Source organism: Watersipora subatra, chromosome 6 (assembly GCF_963576615.1).
Source record: "Watersipora subatra chromosome 6, tzWatSuba1.1, whole genome shotgun sequence".
Lineage (NCBI taxonomy): Eukaryota > Metazoa > Bryozoa > Gymnolaemata > Cheilostomatida > Watersiporidae > Watersipora > Watersipora subatra.
Window position 1 is genome coordinate 40,443,579 of NC_088713.1, and position 19,197 is coordinate 40,462,775.

Below are 19,197 nucleotides of genomic sequence, written 5' to 3' on the forward strand. Positions count from 1 at the left end.
GAAACGTTCAGAGCCCCAGAATACAACAATAGCAGCGACTTAGAGACATTCATCAGACAATTCAACAACTTTGCCATTGCAGATGACGGAGGGCCAGGATCCGCTCTGCTACACATCCGAAAGATAATTCGAGAGCAGGCCAAGGAATGTGAGCACGAGCAGACCATACACACAGTGTGTAAAAACCTCTGGGCCAGGTTAGAAATGACGCCCAAAGACGCTAAGACCAAACTACAGGGCCTGAAGAAAGACCAACATGCCACACTGTTTGAGCACGCTACTCAGATAGAAAAACTGACCAAAATCGCATTCAATGAATCTTCAAAGTGCCTGAGAGAAGAGATGGCCGTAGACACCTTCTGTACGTCGCTAGGTAATGTTTACCTACAAAGAGATATCTGCTCAGAGTACCTACCCCTACGTTAGATGCAGCCTGTTATAGGCTGCCTCTAACGTAGGGGTAGGTACTGTGAGCAGATGTCTGTGTAGGTGAACATTACCTAGCGACGTACAGAAAGTGTCTACGGCCATCTCTTCTCTCAGGCACCTCAAAAATTCATTGAATGCGATGTTGGTCAGTTTCTCTATCTGAGTAGCGTGCTCAAACAGTGTGGCATGTTGGTCTTTCTTCGGGCCCTGTAGTTTGGTCTTAGCATTTTTGGGCGTCATTCCTAACCTGGCCCCGAGGTTTTTAAACTTAGAGGACATGGAGGGCAGAACATAGAGGACATAGAGGACATAGAGGGTTCCCTCCTCCCTCTATGCTGGAGCAAGGAACAAATATTTGCAGTTATGACCTAATATAGCTCCTGAACCAAGTCCAACCCTGTAGATCAAAATTCAGGGCAGTCCAGCCAGATGAGACGGGTCAGACCAAATGAGAATAGGCCTTTGGAGAGTCGGCCATGGAAGCCGGGACCAAACTGGATACCATGGAAACGCTGTTGACCACGATAGCAGATCTAACCAAAGAGGTGGCCAAGTTGAAGCTACACATCAATCAGCCACACCCAACTCTCGGAAACAGGACCAAGGGAAAATAAGCGGCTGGATGCTGGGAATGCAATAGAGGAGGACCACCGAAGGAGAAGCTGTCCGCAGAGGCGAACGTTTCATGGGGCACCCCAAAGGCAGAACCAGGGAAACGTCTAGCGCCCAAAGCAGTAGGTCTACCTGCTGGCTGCAGTAGGGCACCAGGATTCCAAAAGCGCTGAAATCCTAAAAAACAGGCCGACGAAAACTGGGGGCTGACCCAAAAAGCTAACAGCACCCGTCTAGATCGGCTGCCCCGATCCAAATGACCCTGGTAAAGGTGATTCCCGTCTACAACCCCTACCAAAGTCTATGGGATCTGGACGAGAGGGAAGAGGATTGCGAGGTGAGCCCACGGGACCCACCACAGGTGGTGAACAGCCACAGTGGCAGTACCTCCGCCACATCAGGAGGCAGGCCGGAGGGTCTCTAGACATGCCGGAAGTCCGAAGAAGCCACCCAGAGGATATGAGAGACCACAAACTGAAAGAAAAGAAACAATGAGGCGAAGAAGGAAGGAAGGTTCAACCAGAGCTGGCTACCCTGAGAGATCTGGACAGCAAAAGTCGGGACAGAAAGCAGATTCAGTAGTAGCTAAAGCTCTTGAGAGGCCAGAGCAATGTAGATCAGGAAAGGGGGAGCACTGGTCAAACACCACCAGAAACTCGGACAAATCAAATCTGAGAGAGATGGCCCGACATGTGCTGATCATTTCAATAGATTTGGGCAGGAAAGATCGGAAATGAGAGCCAACTCGGCAAAAGCCGAGGCTCTTAAGAGATCTGTATCAACTGGATCAGGATGGAAAGAGGATCCAGCAATGGCAGAGCATCTCCAGAAACCAGGATATCGCAGATCCAAAAATGAGGAGGGCTTTAACGTAGCTGGCCCTCCCAGGGAATCAGTGCAAAAGGAGAGATGCGAGCTGAACCAAGACGGCCATCTCAGTGAAAGAGACCCAGCCAACGCATGAGTACGGTATCAAGTCCGACAGGCCGGTACGGAGAGAGCACAATACAAGCTACTCCTGAGAAAAGTCTGGCGGACCAGCTCAAAGTGAGTCTACGTCCAGACAGGCCTAAGGGACGTCCAGAGAAGAGAAACTTGGAAGGAACGTGTAACGCAGCCACAGAGGAGGAAGGGTTGCCAATGATTAGGCCTTGGAAAAGCCACATAAGTTAAGTTTCTTCCCACCAGAAAGGTTAGGAGGCAAGAATTACTGTTCCTCATAGACACCAGCTGTAACACTAACCTACTATGCAAAAAGGTGTTCGACAGGATGCCGAGGAGGGTGAAAATGCAGCTCGAGAATAATGACCGGTACGGGCTCATGGCAGATGGTAGCAACATACAGTTCTATGGACTAATAAGACGACCAGGAAGGATCAGGGACATACCTATCGAATAGAACTTCATTGTATGCCAGATCAGCGAGGATGCTACTCTGGGAATGCCTTTTCTCATCTCCCATAACTGTATTATTCAATTTGGCCGACCAGTCATTTCTCTAAAAAATAGGAAAGTTGCTTGTATGGACAAGTATGGTAGACTGATGGTGTGTAAAGTTTACACTTGGAAGAAGGTCACTATATTTCCTTAATCCGATGTAAGAGTGGCAGAAAGAATTTCTGCCAGGAATTATGTGTCGGTGGGCATGATGGAAGGCTATGACCAATGCATACCTGTAGCCTATAGCCTGAATCAAACTGGAGAACGGGGCGATATCGCCATACAATGTCTGAATTCAGGACATCGACCCATAGAGCTGTGCGCCGGACATGTCATTGGCTTGTACACGGCTGTCGAGGACAAGGATGGGCAGACAGAACTATGGTCCGGGCCAATATGCGAGAGCCTCGACGAGCCAGGAGTTGGGTGTGCCACCATATGGACGGAAAAATCTGTCTCGGGACACCTTGTAGAATTGTACCAGCAGGCCATTTTGGGATGCCAACATGACAGAGAGAGGCAGAGCTTGGTGTGTCTGTTGACCAGGTATTAGGATGTATCAGCAAATATGATGGCGACGTGAAAAGGACAGACCTGGTAGCACACGACATACCTCTGACAGAAGGTGCCAGGCTGGTCAGACTAACCCCTCACAGGCTAGGACCCCTCAAAAAGGCGGAGGCAGATAAGCAGGTGCAAGAACTGCTGGGGAAAGGACTGATCGAGCCTGCCAATAGAGCATGGAGTTCTCTGGTTGTTATGATAAGAAAAAAGTATGACAGGTGGAGGTTTTGCATTGACTGTCGACAGCTGAACGCCGTCACCCAACAAGATGCACACCCCATTCTAAGGATGGACGAGAGCCTGGACACCCCGGCGGGGAGTTGGTTCATCAGTATGCTGAATTTGACCAGTGAGTACTGACAAGCACCGTTAATCAACAAGCCCAAAAAAAGATTTAGTTTTGCCACGATAAGCAGATTGAGGAAGTCGAAGGTACTACCCCTTGGGCGGAAGTTAGCCTCGGCCACTTTCCAAAGACGGACGGAGTATGTACTCCAAGGGCTTTATTGGAAAACCCTCCTGTTGTACTTAGACGTCATAATCGTAATAGCTCCAGACTTTGAGACTCACTTGGCCTGTTTGGAGAAGGTCTTTCAGGGGCTAACCGCTGCCCAGCTGAAATTGAAACCCTCTAATTGCGAGCTTTTTCAGGAGAAAGTACGGTCCCTGGGTTACGTGGTGAGCCCCGAAGGAGTGTTCACAAACCCAGAGAAGATAAAAGCAGTTGCCAAATAGCAGATTCCTTGGAATGTAACAGATCTGCTAGTTTTCTTGGGGACCACGGGGTACTACAGCAATGCCCGAAGGATTATGTAACTGACGCTAACCCACTCACGCTCCTGACAGCAAAGGGAAGCCATGGAAGTGGGGAGAGGAGAAAAAGCAGGCATTCGAGACCCTCTGACACAGCCTGATCTCGGCATCCGTGTTGGGATATCCCAACCCAAAGATTAAATGTATTCTGGACACCAACGCCTGTAACGTGTGAGTGGGGGCCGTCCAGTCTCAAAACCACAAAATTGGAGAGACCATGGTGGCCTACTACAGCAAGACAATCAGCCCAGTTGAAAAAAACTACTGCGTGACATGTAGGGAGCTCCTGGCAGTGGTGAAGGTCGTCAAACACTTCTGGTCCTACTTGTATGGACAACAGTTCGCGCTCCGCCCGAACCATGACTCCCTAAGGTGGTTGTGCAGGAGAAGGGAGCCTTTGGCTCAAGTGGCTCGATAGCTAGAAATCTTGGTCAGAATTCATGTACTAACAAGAGCACAGGCCAGGGGGTCAAACACGGGAATTCCGACGGCCTGAGTAGACAAGTCTGCTCGAACGACTGCCGACAATGTATCCAGATAGAGGAACGAGACGTCGGCTTTAGCAACAAGCATTGCTGAAAGGGGAATCAGACACAGTGGCAACCATTAAGTTACCGAAAAGATCGAAACTTTTGTCAGTTGGTGCAAAGTCAATTGGAAGAAACGCAAGCAGTGGCTAAGATGTACTGGGCATTGCAAAGCGATCAATAACTGCTAGGGGTTGAGTTAACCCTGAGCAGTAATGAGTTCCGGATCTTACATAGAAGACGAGAGGCCATGAGGTAGTCGGCAAATGGTGTACTAGAGGTCAGGCTAGCAGCAAAGGGCCCTCCCAGTCGATTTACCATATGCCCCTTGGGCGTACCAGAACCAGGCGATCTGGGAGACGCACATACTGTCCCATGCGGGAGTACACAAGACCGTAAAGAGGCTAATGTTAAACTGGTACTGGCGGGGACTGAATGCAGATGTGAGACGACTTGTCAAGACGTGTGAGATCTGCCAGGTAGCGAAGGCCAGCGGGAACCATACAACAAAAAGCAAGCACCGACTATATGCCGTGCGACTCTGGCAAAAATTTGTGGTTGAACTGGTGGGGCCCATGCCGGAGACTGAAAGAAAGAAGAAATGGATACTGGTGATCAGCAAACATTTCTCCAAGTTGCAAGATGCCTTGGCCATTCCAGACGCGATTGCCCCGGTAATTGCCACCGCCCTGGATGAAAGATTCATCTGCTACTTTGACCTACCGGAAGTGAGACACCCCTAACCAAGGTGAGACCACTGTTTTTTTAATACATACCTATATATAAATATATACCTAGATACACAACTACACATATAAATATATATATATATATATATTTATAAATATAAATATATATATGCATATATATTTATATACATATATATCTACTAGCTGTACCACCCAACGTTGCCCGGATAATACAAAAGTCTTAGGACAAAAAATTAATTTGTATTTAACATATAATAAAATTTCCCATTCTTACACTCAAACTACATTTCATGAAAGAAGTGTTTTGCGTAGTTGTAATAAAATAGAAAAAAATTAAAAACAACTGTAATGGTTTTAAAACTTTGTCAAACAACTCTATCGGTCAAGCTATTAGCGTGGCATATTGCGAATTGAAAGTTCCAATAAGCTAGTTAATAAGCATGGCTTCAAATGAAGGTATTTCTAGACGTTATTTCAGCATTTTTCCGCTCAGCCGTTCAAATAATAGCTATAGCTGGAATGCAGACAAATATACGACACACAGACATACTTTGAGAAAAAAAATTTAAATTTGTATACCTATATATACTTATATATTTTTTTTATATAAATGTATGTATACATGTAAATGCATATATATACATGTAAATGCATATATATATATATATATATATATATATATATATATGTATATATATATATAAATATATATACATGTATATATATATATATATATATGCATATATATGTATTGCTAGACATTAATATACTGAATGCTCTGTTTTCTAACTAATTACTCGTAGTGGTGGTCAAATAGAGGTAGCGGTGAAATAAAGGCATCGTTCAATTAGAGGTTTCACGATATATATATATATATATATATATATATATATATATATATTAGTCATTTTACTCTCTATGTACAGTAACCCTTTTTGTGGGTTTTTTTTGAGCAGGGGTCAACAAAAGACCCACATACACGCAATGTTTAATTATTGATCTAGTTGAATACATATTAGTCTTTTCTTCTCATACGATGTGATATTGCCTCCTACTAAATATAGTATACAGACTCAAATAAAAAAAGTAGTGTTGCAGCAGTTTGCTGCACCATATCCCATAAAATATTCAGATTATTGCAATTTTCACCAGATTTATTTTATTCTTTTAGCATTTTTCAAACCTTGATGTACGGTATATGAAATTATTTTTTGTAGTAAATATCTTGACAAAGTATGCTACGCTTTGAAAGACATCAATTTATTTGACGAATAACCCTCCCACAATAAGCAGAATGATTGCTTTACTATTTATGTTTGTGTCAAAAAAATAAAGAGGTCATCCCAAAACTATAGAAATTAGAAGACAGCGACTATAAAGTATCCCAAGAACTAAGGAAAACATATGACATAAGATGAAACAATATTGAAACTGTCTTATTTAACTTGAGGTTTTGTGGTCTCAATTACCAATCATCATGTACACAGTTTTAAAGGAATACGGATATTTCCAAGCAAACCAAGCCACTCCAAATGTCGAAGGTCGAGCATTGTTGGCATCATGCCATACTCCATTTAAATTAGCCTTTACGCATGCGTCATACCACCAGCCACCTAAAAATATGCATGTAATTTTAAGAAACAACCTTAGGTTTGCTAAACATTTTAAATTAAAATGAGTCCTTCTTGTCAGCTACATTCACTATATCTAACACCTTGTGAAACTTTAGTGAAAATCAAGCGGCAAAAATAAACAAGACCCTAAAGGATGAAAATAAAGTACTCACTATGACATTGTCAAATACCAAGTACAACTTGTCAGCCAACCATTTAACTTAATTTCAAACAATGATATGGGTTACAATGAAATCAACAATTTTGAACATTACGTTTCCATCACTACTGAAAAAACTGAGCTGATCGCAAGGTGAATAACATCGTACTAGTAACCGTTCGCGCTGCTATAATATTTTGCAATGCAATAATAGACAATAAACTTCAAGTTCATTCAAGCAAAAAACCATTAATTTATCTACCTGATACCTAACCATGAAAATAATTTTGGATTGCATACATACATATTTGCATTATCCAACATTGCACGTACAAGTAAACTCTACATACATCTTAGAGAAGGAAAATTCTTGACTCCCTATATTTAGAGTTACATTGATGAATTTCAAAAAATATTCTTTGACATTTAGTTAGATTAAAGACCTAGTTTTACGTAACTAGGTCATGCATTGAGTCTACATGTGAAAAAATAGGATTTGGTAAATCTGAAAAAAGATCTTGTACACAATCACAATGCATGTTTAGGGAAAAACCGGAGTTAGGTAGAGTACATGTAGCTTCCACAAGCATCTCGTTAATCCACTTTATGATAACATATTTTATACCATGTCAGGCAAAGTTATTGTCGCCATAGTTTGATGTAAATGATGCTATCAAGGTCAAAGGTATTGACAGCTCTGTAGGTCTTTTTGGTTGCGGTTTATTAGGAAAAATATTATGCCCCTCTTTTTTGTCAAACAGCTATATGATTTTGCTATGTTACCTTGGAAGGTAAGAGCGCAGCTTTCAGAGTGACCATCATTGTCATCGTCAAAAGTAGAGAAGCCCATTTCATGATGATAAGAGAGAGAATCTCCTGCATCTCCGCTGTAACCACTTACCTAAAATTGAGACATGTAGGTTGGTTTGGAAAAACAGATTCATCAAGCATTCTGCGGGCGCAAAGTGAAAATTCTACCTACCACGGAGTGTAAGCCAAACAGTGTTTACAAATAGAAAGTTTTGTCATCGGAAATCTTTATGAAAGTGATGATTATATTACCAACAATTAAATATTGTTTTATTACAATAAGTATTGCTATAAATTATTAAACTACCCATTTACAGGCTAATAAAATATATATTCACATTTACTTTATGTATCGTTTCATCTTTAATGTGGAATATATAAACACAATAGCTATCTGAAAGAGAAATTTGCCTGTAAGTGTGTAAAATTACAAGTGCGGTTTACTTAACATATGTAAATGTAGTTTATATTGTATATATACATGTATATATATACATGTATATATATAAATATATATATATATATATATATATATATATATATGTATATTTGCACAGTATATAAGAGAGCAATTTTAAAATATGCATTTCAATCAAAAAGTTGTCGAGAAAAAATATGTAGAATGACAATCTCCAAGTAAAAAATATGTGTTTTTGTGTAATACATAAGTATAAAAACACTCGGTCCAGAGTCCCTACAAATAAATGATTTGGGTAAAATTTAAAAAAAACTTGAATATATGTGGTGCACAACCCATTAGCTATAGAACAAATTAATAAAGACACCAGATCTAAACAAAATATGTACATTGACAACAAAAGCTGTGGTGTATATAAATATATACATGTGACTTTTCGTCTTGACCGAAAAAGAAAACACAATCATAATGCAATACAAAAAATGCTTGTATTTCACAAGGACACGGCTTGGTCAAAGAAAGACACTTATAGGTGATTTGACGGGATAATGGGTAGCTTCGAGATGCAGAGACTTGTGAATTAGTGGGGACTTGCTTACTGACTCAAATACACAAAAACCTGATTTGCAGTATTGGGTTATAAGAATATGCCGAACTTGTGGTTTGCAATGGTACACCACAAGCTATAAAAAAAAAACTAATATGCAACATATTTAAGAAAAAGAACTTCAAAATTTCTATAGAAGCAAACAAATGATCAGTACGCTTTCTTGACCTCATTTTAAATCTACAAAATTGCAGCTTCAAAACTTTCTAAAAGCAGGGTAATATAATACTACATGTGCACAAACAAAGTAATCGTCCGCATTCTATATTGAAAAATAGAGCAGACAATGTGAACAAATGATTAAACAAACTTTAATCAAATTAACAACAGTTTAACAGCACAGTGCAACCATAGCAACGAGAACTCCACAATAGTGAATGCACCAGCAAACTACAATATGGTGCCAACATGCAAAAATCCGTAAAATGTAACACACAAAGTAAATTACACGATAAAACCCCCAAACCGGCGCAAATGTTGCAACCATTATTGGAAAAAAACTCTTCAACATAGTTACGACATGCTTCCTAAAGAAACACCCACTCCAAGCCACGTTTAATAGACAAAAATAAAAATTGAGCTACTCAGTACTGCCAAACATGAAGGCAATATTTGATGCAAGCAATAATAAACTCACAAAAACTATACCAAGAGAAGACTATGAAAAAATTTACAGCTGCAGACAAAAAACAAATTTCTCTTTGGAAACAAAATGCTGAGCTAAGAATTTGATATACTAAGCAACAGTGAATAATCGTTCAGACAACCACGCATCAACCTACATCTACACAGGACTATGCTCAACAGAACTTGAAATAAGATATAGCAATCATAAAGCTTGCTTTACCTACAATAACCAACAACATCACACAGAAATTAGCAAACTGATTTGGAAGTTGAAAGAGAGCAATTCAACAAACGACTTAACATGGAAAACATAAGCTCAATCACAACCATATACAAACAAAACCAAACGGTGTAAACTATGTTTGCTAGAAAAATACTTCACAATATGCAGACCCCACTTGAACACAATGAATACAAAAAATGAGTTGTCTTCTAATTGCAGACTTGCTAAGAGTTATCTTCTTGGTTACACTTGGCACTAAATCACATGATTATAACATCGAGCCAATTTCTAGCATTTTGGCACACTTTGCATTTTGGTCTAACCTCGCCTGTGGAGTGCAAATTTGTGGCGCTTTTACTGAAAATTTACTGTCTTCATAATAATTGTTTTCTATTGTATATAAATATGTATATTGAATTATACATATATAAAAATATATAAATGCATATAAATGTATATATATATATATATATATATATATAAATGTATATATATATATATACAGTCAAACATGGATAACTCGTCCACGGATAGCTCGAACACATGGTTAATTCGAACGGTCTCTTTGGTCCGTTCCCACGTAATGATAAATTGCTATAGACAACTCAAACTCAACACTGTTAATTCGAACTGTTTTTTTGCCAAACAGCTACCAAAACGGTTGTTATTGCTTTAGAAAATCACTTTATTCAAAGCCATAGAGGTAAACCTCATATTTTTGTAATTCATAAGCGTTGTTATTACCACCATCGGCAAAATAATTTTGTCAACGACTTTTCTAAAGGTTTGGTAAAATTTGATTTATACTGCTATACGATTAATAGCACGGGCTTGCCAGGTCACGCGCGCAAGGATTTTCGTCACGCACATACAAAACAAAAACAGCATGTTGTTTTGTATGTGCGTGGCGGAAATCCTTGAGTGCGTGATCCGGCTAGCCCGTGACGAATAGTTTTCCGACGTTGATTCCGTGTTGAATCAACCTCGGAATGTTGAATGTTTAAAACGTCTTAATTGTTTTTATTAAACGTATACATTGTCTTACCTAAAAAAACTATTCATCGTTTGACCTAAACACAGATTACGTGTGTACATTCAATAAGTATCCATTCCAAAAGCGTGAGTGATATACAATGTACCGTTAAACCTCGTAAAACTTTTAATTGAACTGCTTCGGAGTGTTGCTCTTAACGAATCCCAAGTAAAGTAAGGGATTTTTCTTTGGTAATTTTTTCTTGAAGTTGCATAAACTTCAAGAAAAATCGGCAAAATTGATCGTGGGTAAAACGCTCAAAAGAAAAAGATGTCTTTTCTTTTGAGCATTTCAACAACGATCAAGTTTTGCCAATGTCAATCTAAAAAAACGTCCTGGCAATAACATCACCTCAAACAACAAACCAATCTCAAGTGATAGAAAAATCTTCATACTTTTTGATAAAAACGTTTTAAACTTTACATTAGAAGCATTTAATTTGAAACAAGCCATTTGTGCTTTTGATTTATATTATAGTTTGCATATGTACATGTATCTACTAATAAATAAGTAAATACATGGACTTGTGACAGTGCTCAGATAACTTGAACGCTCTGATAATTCGAACACTTTTGCTCGGTCCCGTGAAGTTCGAGTTATCCTTGTTTAACTGTATATATAAATATAAAAAAATTGTTTCCTCACCCCGGATACCCCGTATGGGGGGTAAATTCTGCTCTAACTCGGGTTTCCTACCAGAGACCTGGGAGTTTGAGCACTCGCCTCAAGATCTTAGCTGTTCCCAATAGCGCACTTTTCTGCAACTCACCTGAGTTGATTGTTGTTGGTATTTGGGCAAGCCACATTTTATGTGCCGGTGTTATTGCGCCCAGTGCCCCAATGACTACTGGGATTACAGTTGTTCTTACATTCCAGCATTTTTCAATTTCTTCTCCAATAGGGAGATATTTCTCTACCTTTTCTTTTTCTTTGCTGGCTATATTGTAGTCATTGGGTACTGCTATATCTATTATAGTAGCCCTCTTGTTCTCCTTGTCTACCACCACTATATCTGGTTGGTTTGCTAGGACATGCTTGTCAGTTTGGATGTAGAAGTCCCAGAGGATCTTAGCGCGGTCATTTTCATTGACCTTACCAGGAGCTTCCCACCAGTATCGTGGTTTATTAAGGCCATACTCATCACATAGACTTCTATACACAATACCTGCGACATGATTATGCCGCTCAGTGTATGCGTTCCCTGCTAGCTGCCTGCATATATATATATATATATATATATATATATATATATATATATATATATATATATAGAGCACATGAGTCACTATATGACCAGTGCTCAGAAAGGAATTGGGCGCAACACCCGAGGAGCCAAAGATCAGTTACTGGTAGATTGGACGGTCTGTCAAAACAGCAGGAGAAATCAAACCAATCTTGCCATGGCTTGGATTGATTACAAAAAGGCCTATGACTCAATTCCCCATGGTTGGATACTTGAGTATAATAATTGAAAGTTCATATGTAAGTTAGTTATTTCTACTCTAATATGGCGTGATTATGTGAAACGCAGAAATAACTCAAATTCCATAATATATCAGAAAATTTAGATACAGTTGTATCTAAAAAATACTCACCAAAAGTTGGTAATGGCTCCCTTTGTTTTCTATTTGAAACAAGGAATAATTGGCTGTTCTTGACTGACTTTCATGATCTTCAAGAAATATACTCATTTTCTGGTTCTTCTTAGTCAAATGGAAAATATTTTCCAAACCTTTAAACATACATTAGTTTGGTTCAAAAAAGTATAACATCCAGTGAACAGACAAATGAAAATTATATATGCAAATTGTGACTGAACATATGTCTTGGTTACCTATCCAGTACTCTCCTTGTGGATTGCCAAAACCATGATCATATTCATCCCATCCTCTGTTGAAATCAATGGTACCATCTAGTCTTCTCTGTATTACAGTCCAACCAGATTGATCATCAAACTGGCAAACAGCTAAGACAGGTGCAGACTCAGGGTCAGTATACAGGGTATACACAGCTCCATTGTTTCTTTCTCCATTATCAAATGCATCTTGGCAGTCTGAAATACAAACAGGTAACATATTTATGCCAATGATGGTGAACTATAGATTCATACTTGCAATTCTAAATTCAATTTTTTTCCAAATAAACACTAATATGTAAGGCTTAGTGAGCTGATGCTATACATACGTTACAAAACAATTTATATGCAAACAAAAACTTCTAACCAAATGAGACAAAATTAACCATTTTGCAGGTGAGTTTTTGAGCCTATTTCAGATCCTCCTAGGTGAATTAATTTTTCAGAAATATGAAAATTTTGAAACTTTATTGAAATGATATTTTTTGCAACACTATGGTTGTATGATAGGTTGGTATCATATAACAAGGCATTTGGCATGTCTAATTGGGATAAATGACAACAGAAGCATCGTCATCACTATACTCATCACTTATATCAAAGTTCATTAGATTGACATCAGAAAAATTCGAGTCATTGTCTGAGTCATCAACTATAGAATCTGCCAAAACAAACTGGGCCTTTCGAGTTGATCTAGCAGGTCGTTGGGAAGATGAAGCCATGATTATGAATTTTATTTTGTGTACCCAAAAGATCAATGCTTGGATCTCACTAAGTAAAAAAGGCACAAAGAAAGGGCATCGACAACAATGGTAAAGCATAAAAATCATGTCGGATCAAAAAGGCTAAGTATCTTACTATTAAAGAGTAAAAAAACATATCGATATTGATAACGATCGCCCAAAACGAGTTGAAATGAAAAGAAACATGTCTAAAATGTAGTTATTCAAGTCCTCACATGTTTTCTTTAACTTTAAAAGTATTTAATTTGATAGAAAAACAAACACAGACCAATAGCAAGTTTTTTTGTTCACATAAAAGCATAAAATCCGATACGGGGAAAAAGGCCTAGTATCTTACTGAGTAAAAAAAAACATTTAATGACGTTTGATAACGATTGCCCAAAACAAGTTGAAATGAGAAGATACAAGTCTAAAATGTAGTTATTCAAGTCGTCACATGTGTTATTTTACTTTATAAAGTATTTAATTGAATAGAAAAGTGAACACAGACCAGTAGTAAGTCTTAATACATAGTGCGTACGATATCGACAATAATGTCGCAGCACCCACTACGATCGATATCGCAAAACGACATTAACGTCGCACCACCTACAAAAGGGTTAATTCATTTACAGTAAACAAATGGTTAAGATCTCTTTTACCACTTTTAGTTTGTTTTGAATACTAACCTTGATAGACTCGTGGCGATGGAACTGTGTTACATGTAAAACTTTCTTCTGTACCATAAAAATCTTGCATCTATAAAATTTGAATGTATATGCATATATGAAATACAAAGATAAATTCAAGACAAAAAATTCAAACAAAGGATTTAATGTTTATTTAATATTAGCAGCACTGTGGAGTTTTACTCTGTGTTGAAGTTTTTGAAAGTAGAAATATTTTTGGTACATGAATGACCAAATGTACACTCAAATGACAACAGTAGATGAATAAGGTTGGCTTTGAATTGTAAACCTATTTTCATATATTTGTTTTTTGGACCTCTCTTTTTTTGCCCCTCAAGTAGACCGTTGGCTCATACCCTTTTGGATAGTGTGTTTACTTAAACCAAGCATATTGCCCAACATATTGCAAGACACACTCAATTACATTAGAAGTAAAATTTATTTCCGTTAGTTTAGAGTAAATCTGTTTAGGAGATTTTTTATGAACAAAAGTTAATAGCGAAGTGTGAAGCTGCTCGAACGAGTCAAATTAGAGTAGGTAGTCATTACAGTGCAAGCATTTGACATAGGTTTGGTAATAGCTTGTCAGGAGTTCTGCAGACTATGCATCGTTTTTGTTCTGCCAGATACACAAATATGTGTTGCTAATTTAAAAAATGTCCACCTAATGGTTTCAGAGATTTTTTTGTTGTTATTTAGATTCAGCAGTAGCAACTGTTTTTTAAATTAGGTTTATATATAAAAAACACATATTAGTATACAGCTAAGAGCAGCCAGCATTGTGACTCCAGCTAAACAAAAAAAAATTGAGTTGACACATTTGAAGCACTAAACTGATAAAAAAGGCAAATAGTAGGAGTAACGAACTTGGATAATAGAATGAAAGTTGACGCATGAGATTAACACCAAATGTTTCCACGACATAAATTGCTAAGAAGAGCCAACTGATGAAATTCATGCATTACCTAGACATTACAAAGTTATAGTGCAAGTGCACATATAATATCCTACCAGTGCCACTTGCATTAAAAAACCATCATGTAACCAGCTCTGAAACACAGCTCCTTATAAGTACATATACATGTATAAGAAAGACTCCTAATACTGCCTATTGTAAACACATTAGCTATAAAGATCTTTAATATTAACTTTGTCATAGTTTGAACATGAAATATCTTTGTATGAAGATATTTTGATCACACAAATGCAAATGAAAAATAAGGCGGCAGCTACTTTGCCATGTATGTGTGAGTGGTAAATCTGTATATTTTTCTCTGGTACTACGCATTATGGCTTTTTCTTTCTCAGCTGGCTGACCTCTACTCAGTAACCAACTTGAAGAAAGTGGTTGGCTTACTTAGGCCGCCTTGCTGGTGCCCAATCTGTTTTCACCAAATAATATACATAAATACATGTATATACATGTATTTACCAGTGCTGCTACCAGTGTTTCTTGGGTAATAGAAAGGTCTCTGGTCAGAAAATTACTTTATGGTTAACATATACTTAAATTTGCCATTCTAACTTTTTAACTACAATACATACTAATAAATTAGTAAAAATAAAATGAAAATATCAAGATTTAGAGTTAGCAAGAGTTAGCAAGTTCTAGCCAAATTAAATCGGTTTTGCTCAGATTACAATAAAAGATGATTCAGAAATGATACAATTATTTTAAACTCAGAAAAAAATTGTGACTATGTTGAATGAATAACAGTTTTTGCATTGAAGTGCATGGGTACAAAAAAGGTTACGATTCCACCAGCCATCTATCAAAGGTTTTTAAATATGTAAAAACAAACTAAACAAAACAAACATAAATATGAGTTTTCGGTGGTCTTTCTGTGACCAAACGTAGAGGTAATGCTGAGGATCTTTCCACGGAATAGCAATAATGGTCCGCGAGAGGAGAATTGACCATGGTCCCTGATAAACTATCTAAATCTTACGAAAAATACTTCTCAACAGGGGCATTGTCACGCGTGACTGCATGAGTGAAATAATCAGTGTGTGCTATGTCTATAGCTAAAGGCACCAACACATGATCACTTAGAAGTATATAATTAGATACATATTGGTTGAGTACAATATATACCATGTTTATGTGAGTAATATTTTGATATAAATGAATACTTGTATAACATGGATACCTAGATAAAACATGTATACATACAAACATAAAATATACATTTAAAAATACATGTTTCTATGCATGTATGTACACATGTATACCCTAATGTATGCATAAATGCAAGTGTGTATGTTCATGTATAATTGTATATGAGCGTGTACACATGTGTTGGTATGTACATATATGTGTATGTATGCACATGTATGTGTGTATGTACATGCATATGTATGTATGCATGTTTGTATGCATGTATGTACATACATGTGCACATATGTACATATGCATGTATGCATGTATGCACATATGTATGCATGCATGTACATATGTCTGTATGTATGTACACATCTACACATGTATGTATGTATGCATGTATGCATGTATTACCGTATGCATTTATGAGTGCTTGGGAAAATACGTGGAAGCATATATGCTTACATGAATACTATACATGTATGTGTACATGTATAGTTGTACATTGCATGTATGCATATATGTATGTATGCATATAGGCATGTATGTATATATGCATATACGTATATACGCATATATGCATATAGGCCTATATGCATGTACACTTACAAAAAACATTACATTATTTGTTTATTATGTTTTTTATACTATGTTTATTATATGCTTTCACTAATACTACTAATTTACACATGTAAATGTTTATTAGCGAAAGCGAGTATGAAGGTTTGCAGGCTTGCAGGTTTGCAAGTACGCTATATGCACAGATGCATGCATGCAGGCATGCATGTATATATGTATGTATGTATGAATATATGTATTTCTGAATACAGTCGTTTTAGTGTGTATGCAAATATGATTGTACGCGTGTATGCATGTATGAATGTATGCGTGTCTACATATATGAATGTGTGCATGTATTCGTGTATACATGTATGTACATTCGGATGTACGTTTGTGCAAATGTGCGAAAGTACATATGTATTAATGTACAAATGTGCAGAGGTTTGGCAGTATGTACATATATGTCAACAGCTAAGTCACAAATATGTACAACCCAATGAATGTAAGTCTGTGTGAATGTGTGTACAATTGTAATTACATATATATTAGCTTACTTATAAAATCCATGGTGAATTTAAAGTTTGTCATTGTTTAGAGGCTTATATCATGTATAATACTTATTAAGTAGCAGGAATGTTAGATATCATTTGATTTGAAACTAATTGAAAGCTATTTGGCTCTTTGTTCATAAGCAGGTCATTCTCTAACTGATGTCATAACATGTTCATATGTACCTCGGTGGTACTTTTTGCAGTAGCAGCTTTTCTCTTTTCGATGTACGTCAGCCCAGTCTCTGTTTCAGTAGGGTGGGCGTACAAAGTTGAAGAGAATAAATGACACTCTCCAGATGCACTGTTTCTCACAGCTGACAGGCAGATAGAGCTTGCAGTACACAGGTTCACGCAGAATGAGAGAGAAAAACTTCCTATAAAAATATGATGAACAGATTACTACTTGCCTTTTTACACGCTATCAAGTCAATGTTTTCCATTTCAAAGTAATCTAAGTATTGCATCAGAAAAAGGTTTACACTACGTTTATACTAGGTTTAAACTTTACCATAGTCTGACCTCGTATGTATTGATTCTGCAAATGAATTGCATTTTAAGCCCACTCGCTAAAATTTAGTATTACCTTAATATAATTATAAAATATGCAAATGGCCTTAAAAGGTTTAATTAACAAAAACTTGGCAATGAAACAAATAGATTTATTTTATTTATGTTAACTGTGAATTGAAAGTAGAACACAGCAAATTTACATGTACTGATAGTTTAAGATCGAAAAAGTTACCCGCTGCTTCAACACTATAGTGGTTGGTAAGCAAAGCTTGGGAAACATCTCTGATGATATCATATACATGTAGCTCTTTCATTGTCACTAGAGTACTGCATCTGATGACAATCAGTAGAATAAAGTGGGGATAGACAAAAAAAGCTTAATGCTGGCTTGCTGGAGACAGCATATAAGAACCGTAGATACCTTCTGTTTAGGTGGGATATACAATAATAGAATACACTGATAAATCATAAGCAATCTCATTCATCTCTTAAAATTAAAATTCTCCCTTTACTACATTTACTTTGATGCTAAAACCATCTTTTCTTTGCTGAAAATATAAAATTGATTTCCGATATTTTTAATTTCAGGATGAAAGTTGTAATCAGTAAAGTGTTTAATCTGTGTTGGCAGCCTACTTCAAATATTAGAAAGGTGTTGTACATTAATGACTAGCATTGAAGTCTGTCAATAATATCATCAGTTGCTTGCACGGACCCTTCTTCTTAGTTATCTTTTCAAAATGAATCTCTGAAACTAACTGGTTATTCCGTTCATAGCTTTATCCAATTCATACTGCAAATTTGGAAGTCTAATTGGTGTCTTTAATTTATATATTTTGAAATTTTTAAGAATTTATTTAGAATTAAACAAAATTTTGAAATACTAGCGTTACCACGGTGTTTCATAGTAGAGTATCATTTGCCATGTAGTGCTTCTGTAGAACGCCATTTATTCGCTTCAACGTGGCATGCAGACCCTACTGGAGCTGAGTCAGAACTGAGATACATTAAATAAAAAAACTGGTGTTGCAAACAACAAAATTAGAAAATTAGAATTAGAAAGTTTTATGTCTAATATATTTTGGTGATCTCAAAATAGGCTTTGATGTGGTGATGCCCTGTTTTCCCAGTGAATTAATTTTTGCTAATAAACTAGCTGAAATTCCAAGTGTTCATGCAGGTTTGTACATGTATATACGTGTGTATAAACATGTGTATGTGCGTGTGCATTTAGGTATGTACGTACATATTTATGTATGTGTGTATGTGTGTATGCAAGCATGTGTATGTGTGTGTATGTATGTAGAGTATTTGTATTGTATGTACATATTCATGTATGTATCTATGTATGTATGTGAGTATGTTTTTATGTATATATGTATGTATGTGTGCATGCATGGATGTATGTATGTGTGTATGTATTTATGTATACATACATATGTATGTAAGTATGTACAAATGTACGTTTGTGCGGATGTATGTATGTATGTATATATATATATATACACATAAATATATAAATAGATATATATATATATATATATATATATATACATATATACATGCTACAGACAGTACTGTTTCGGCTATTAAAGCCTCATCAGCGCAGCTCAGAGCTTAGG

At 37.1% G+C, this 19,197-nt stretch overlaps 1 protein-coding gene across 1 annotated transcript in view; it reads right to left on the reverse strand.

Moving 5' to 3' along the window:
• Positions 1-6,556: 6,556 nt before the first annotated feature.
• LOC137398254 (angiopoietin-related protein 1-like) overlaps positions 6,557-19,197 on the reverse strand; it is a 16,968-nt gene continuing 4,327 nt past the window's right edge. The window contains exons 2-5 of the mRNA XM_068084362.1: positions 12,421-12,639; positions 12,182-12,318; positions 7,652-7,769; positions 6,557-6,708 (exon numbers count right to left, since the gene is read on the reverse strand). Coding sequence (XP_067940463.1) covers positions 6,557-6,708; positions 7,652-7,769; positions 12,182-12,318; positions 12,421-12,639 — 626 coding nt within the window. The remainder of the gene's footprint in view (positions 6,709-7,651; positions 7,770-12,181; positions 12,319-12,420; positions 12,640-19,197) is intronic.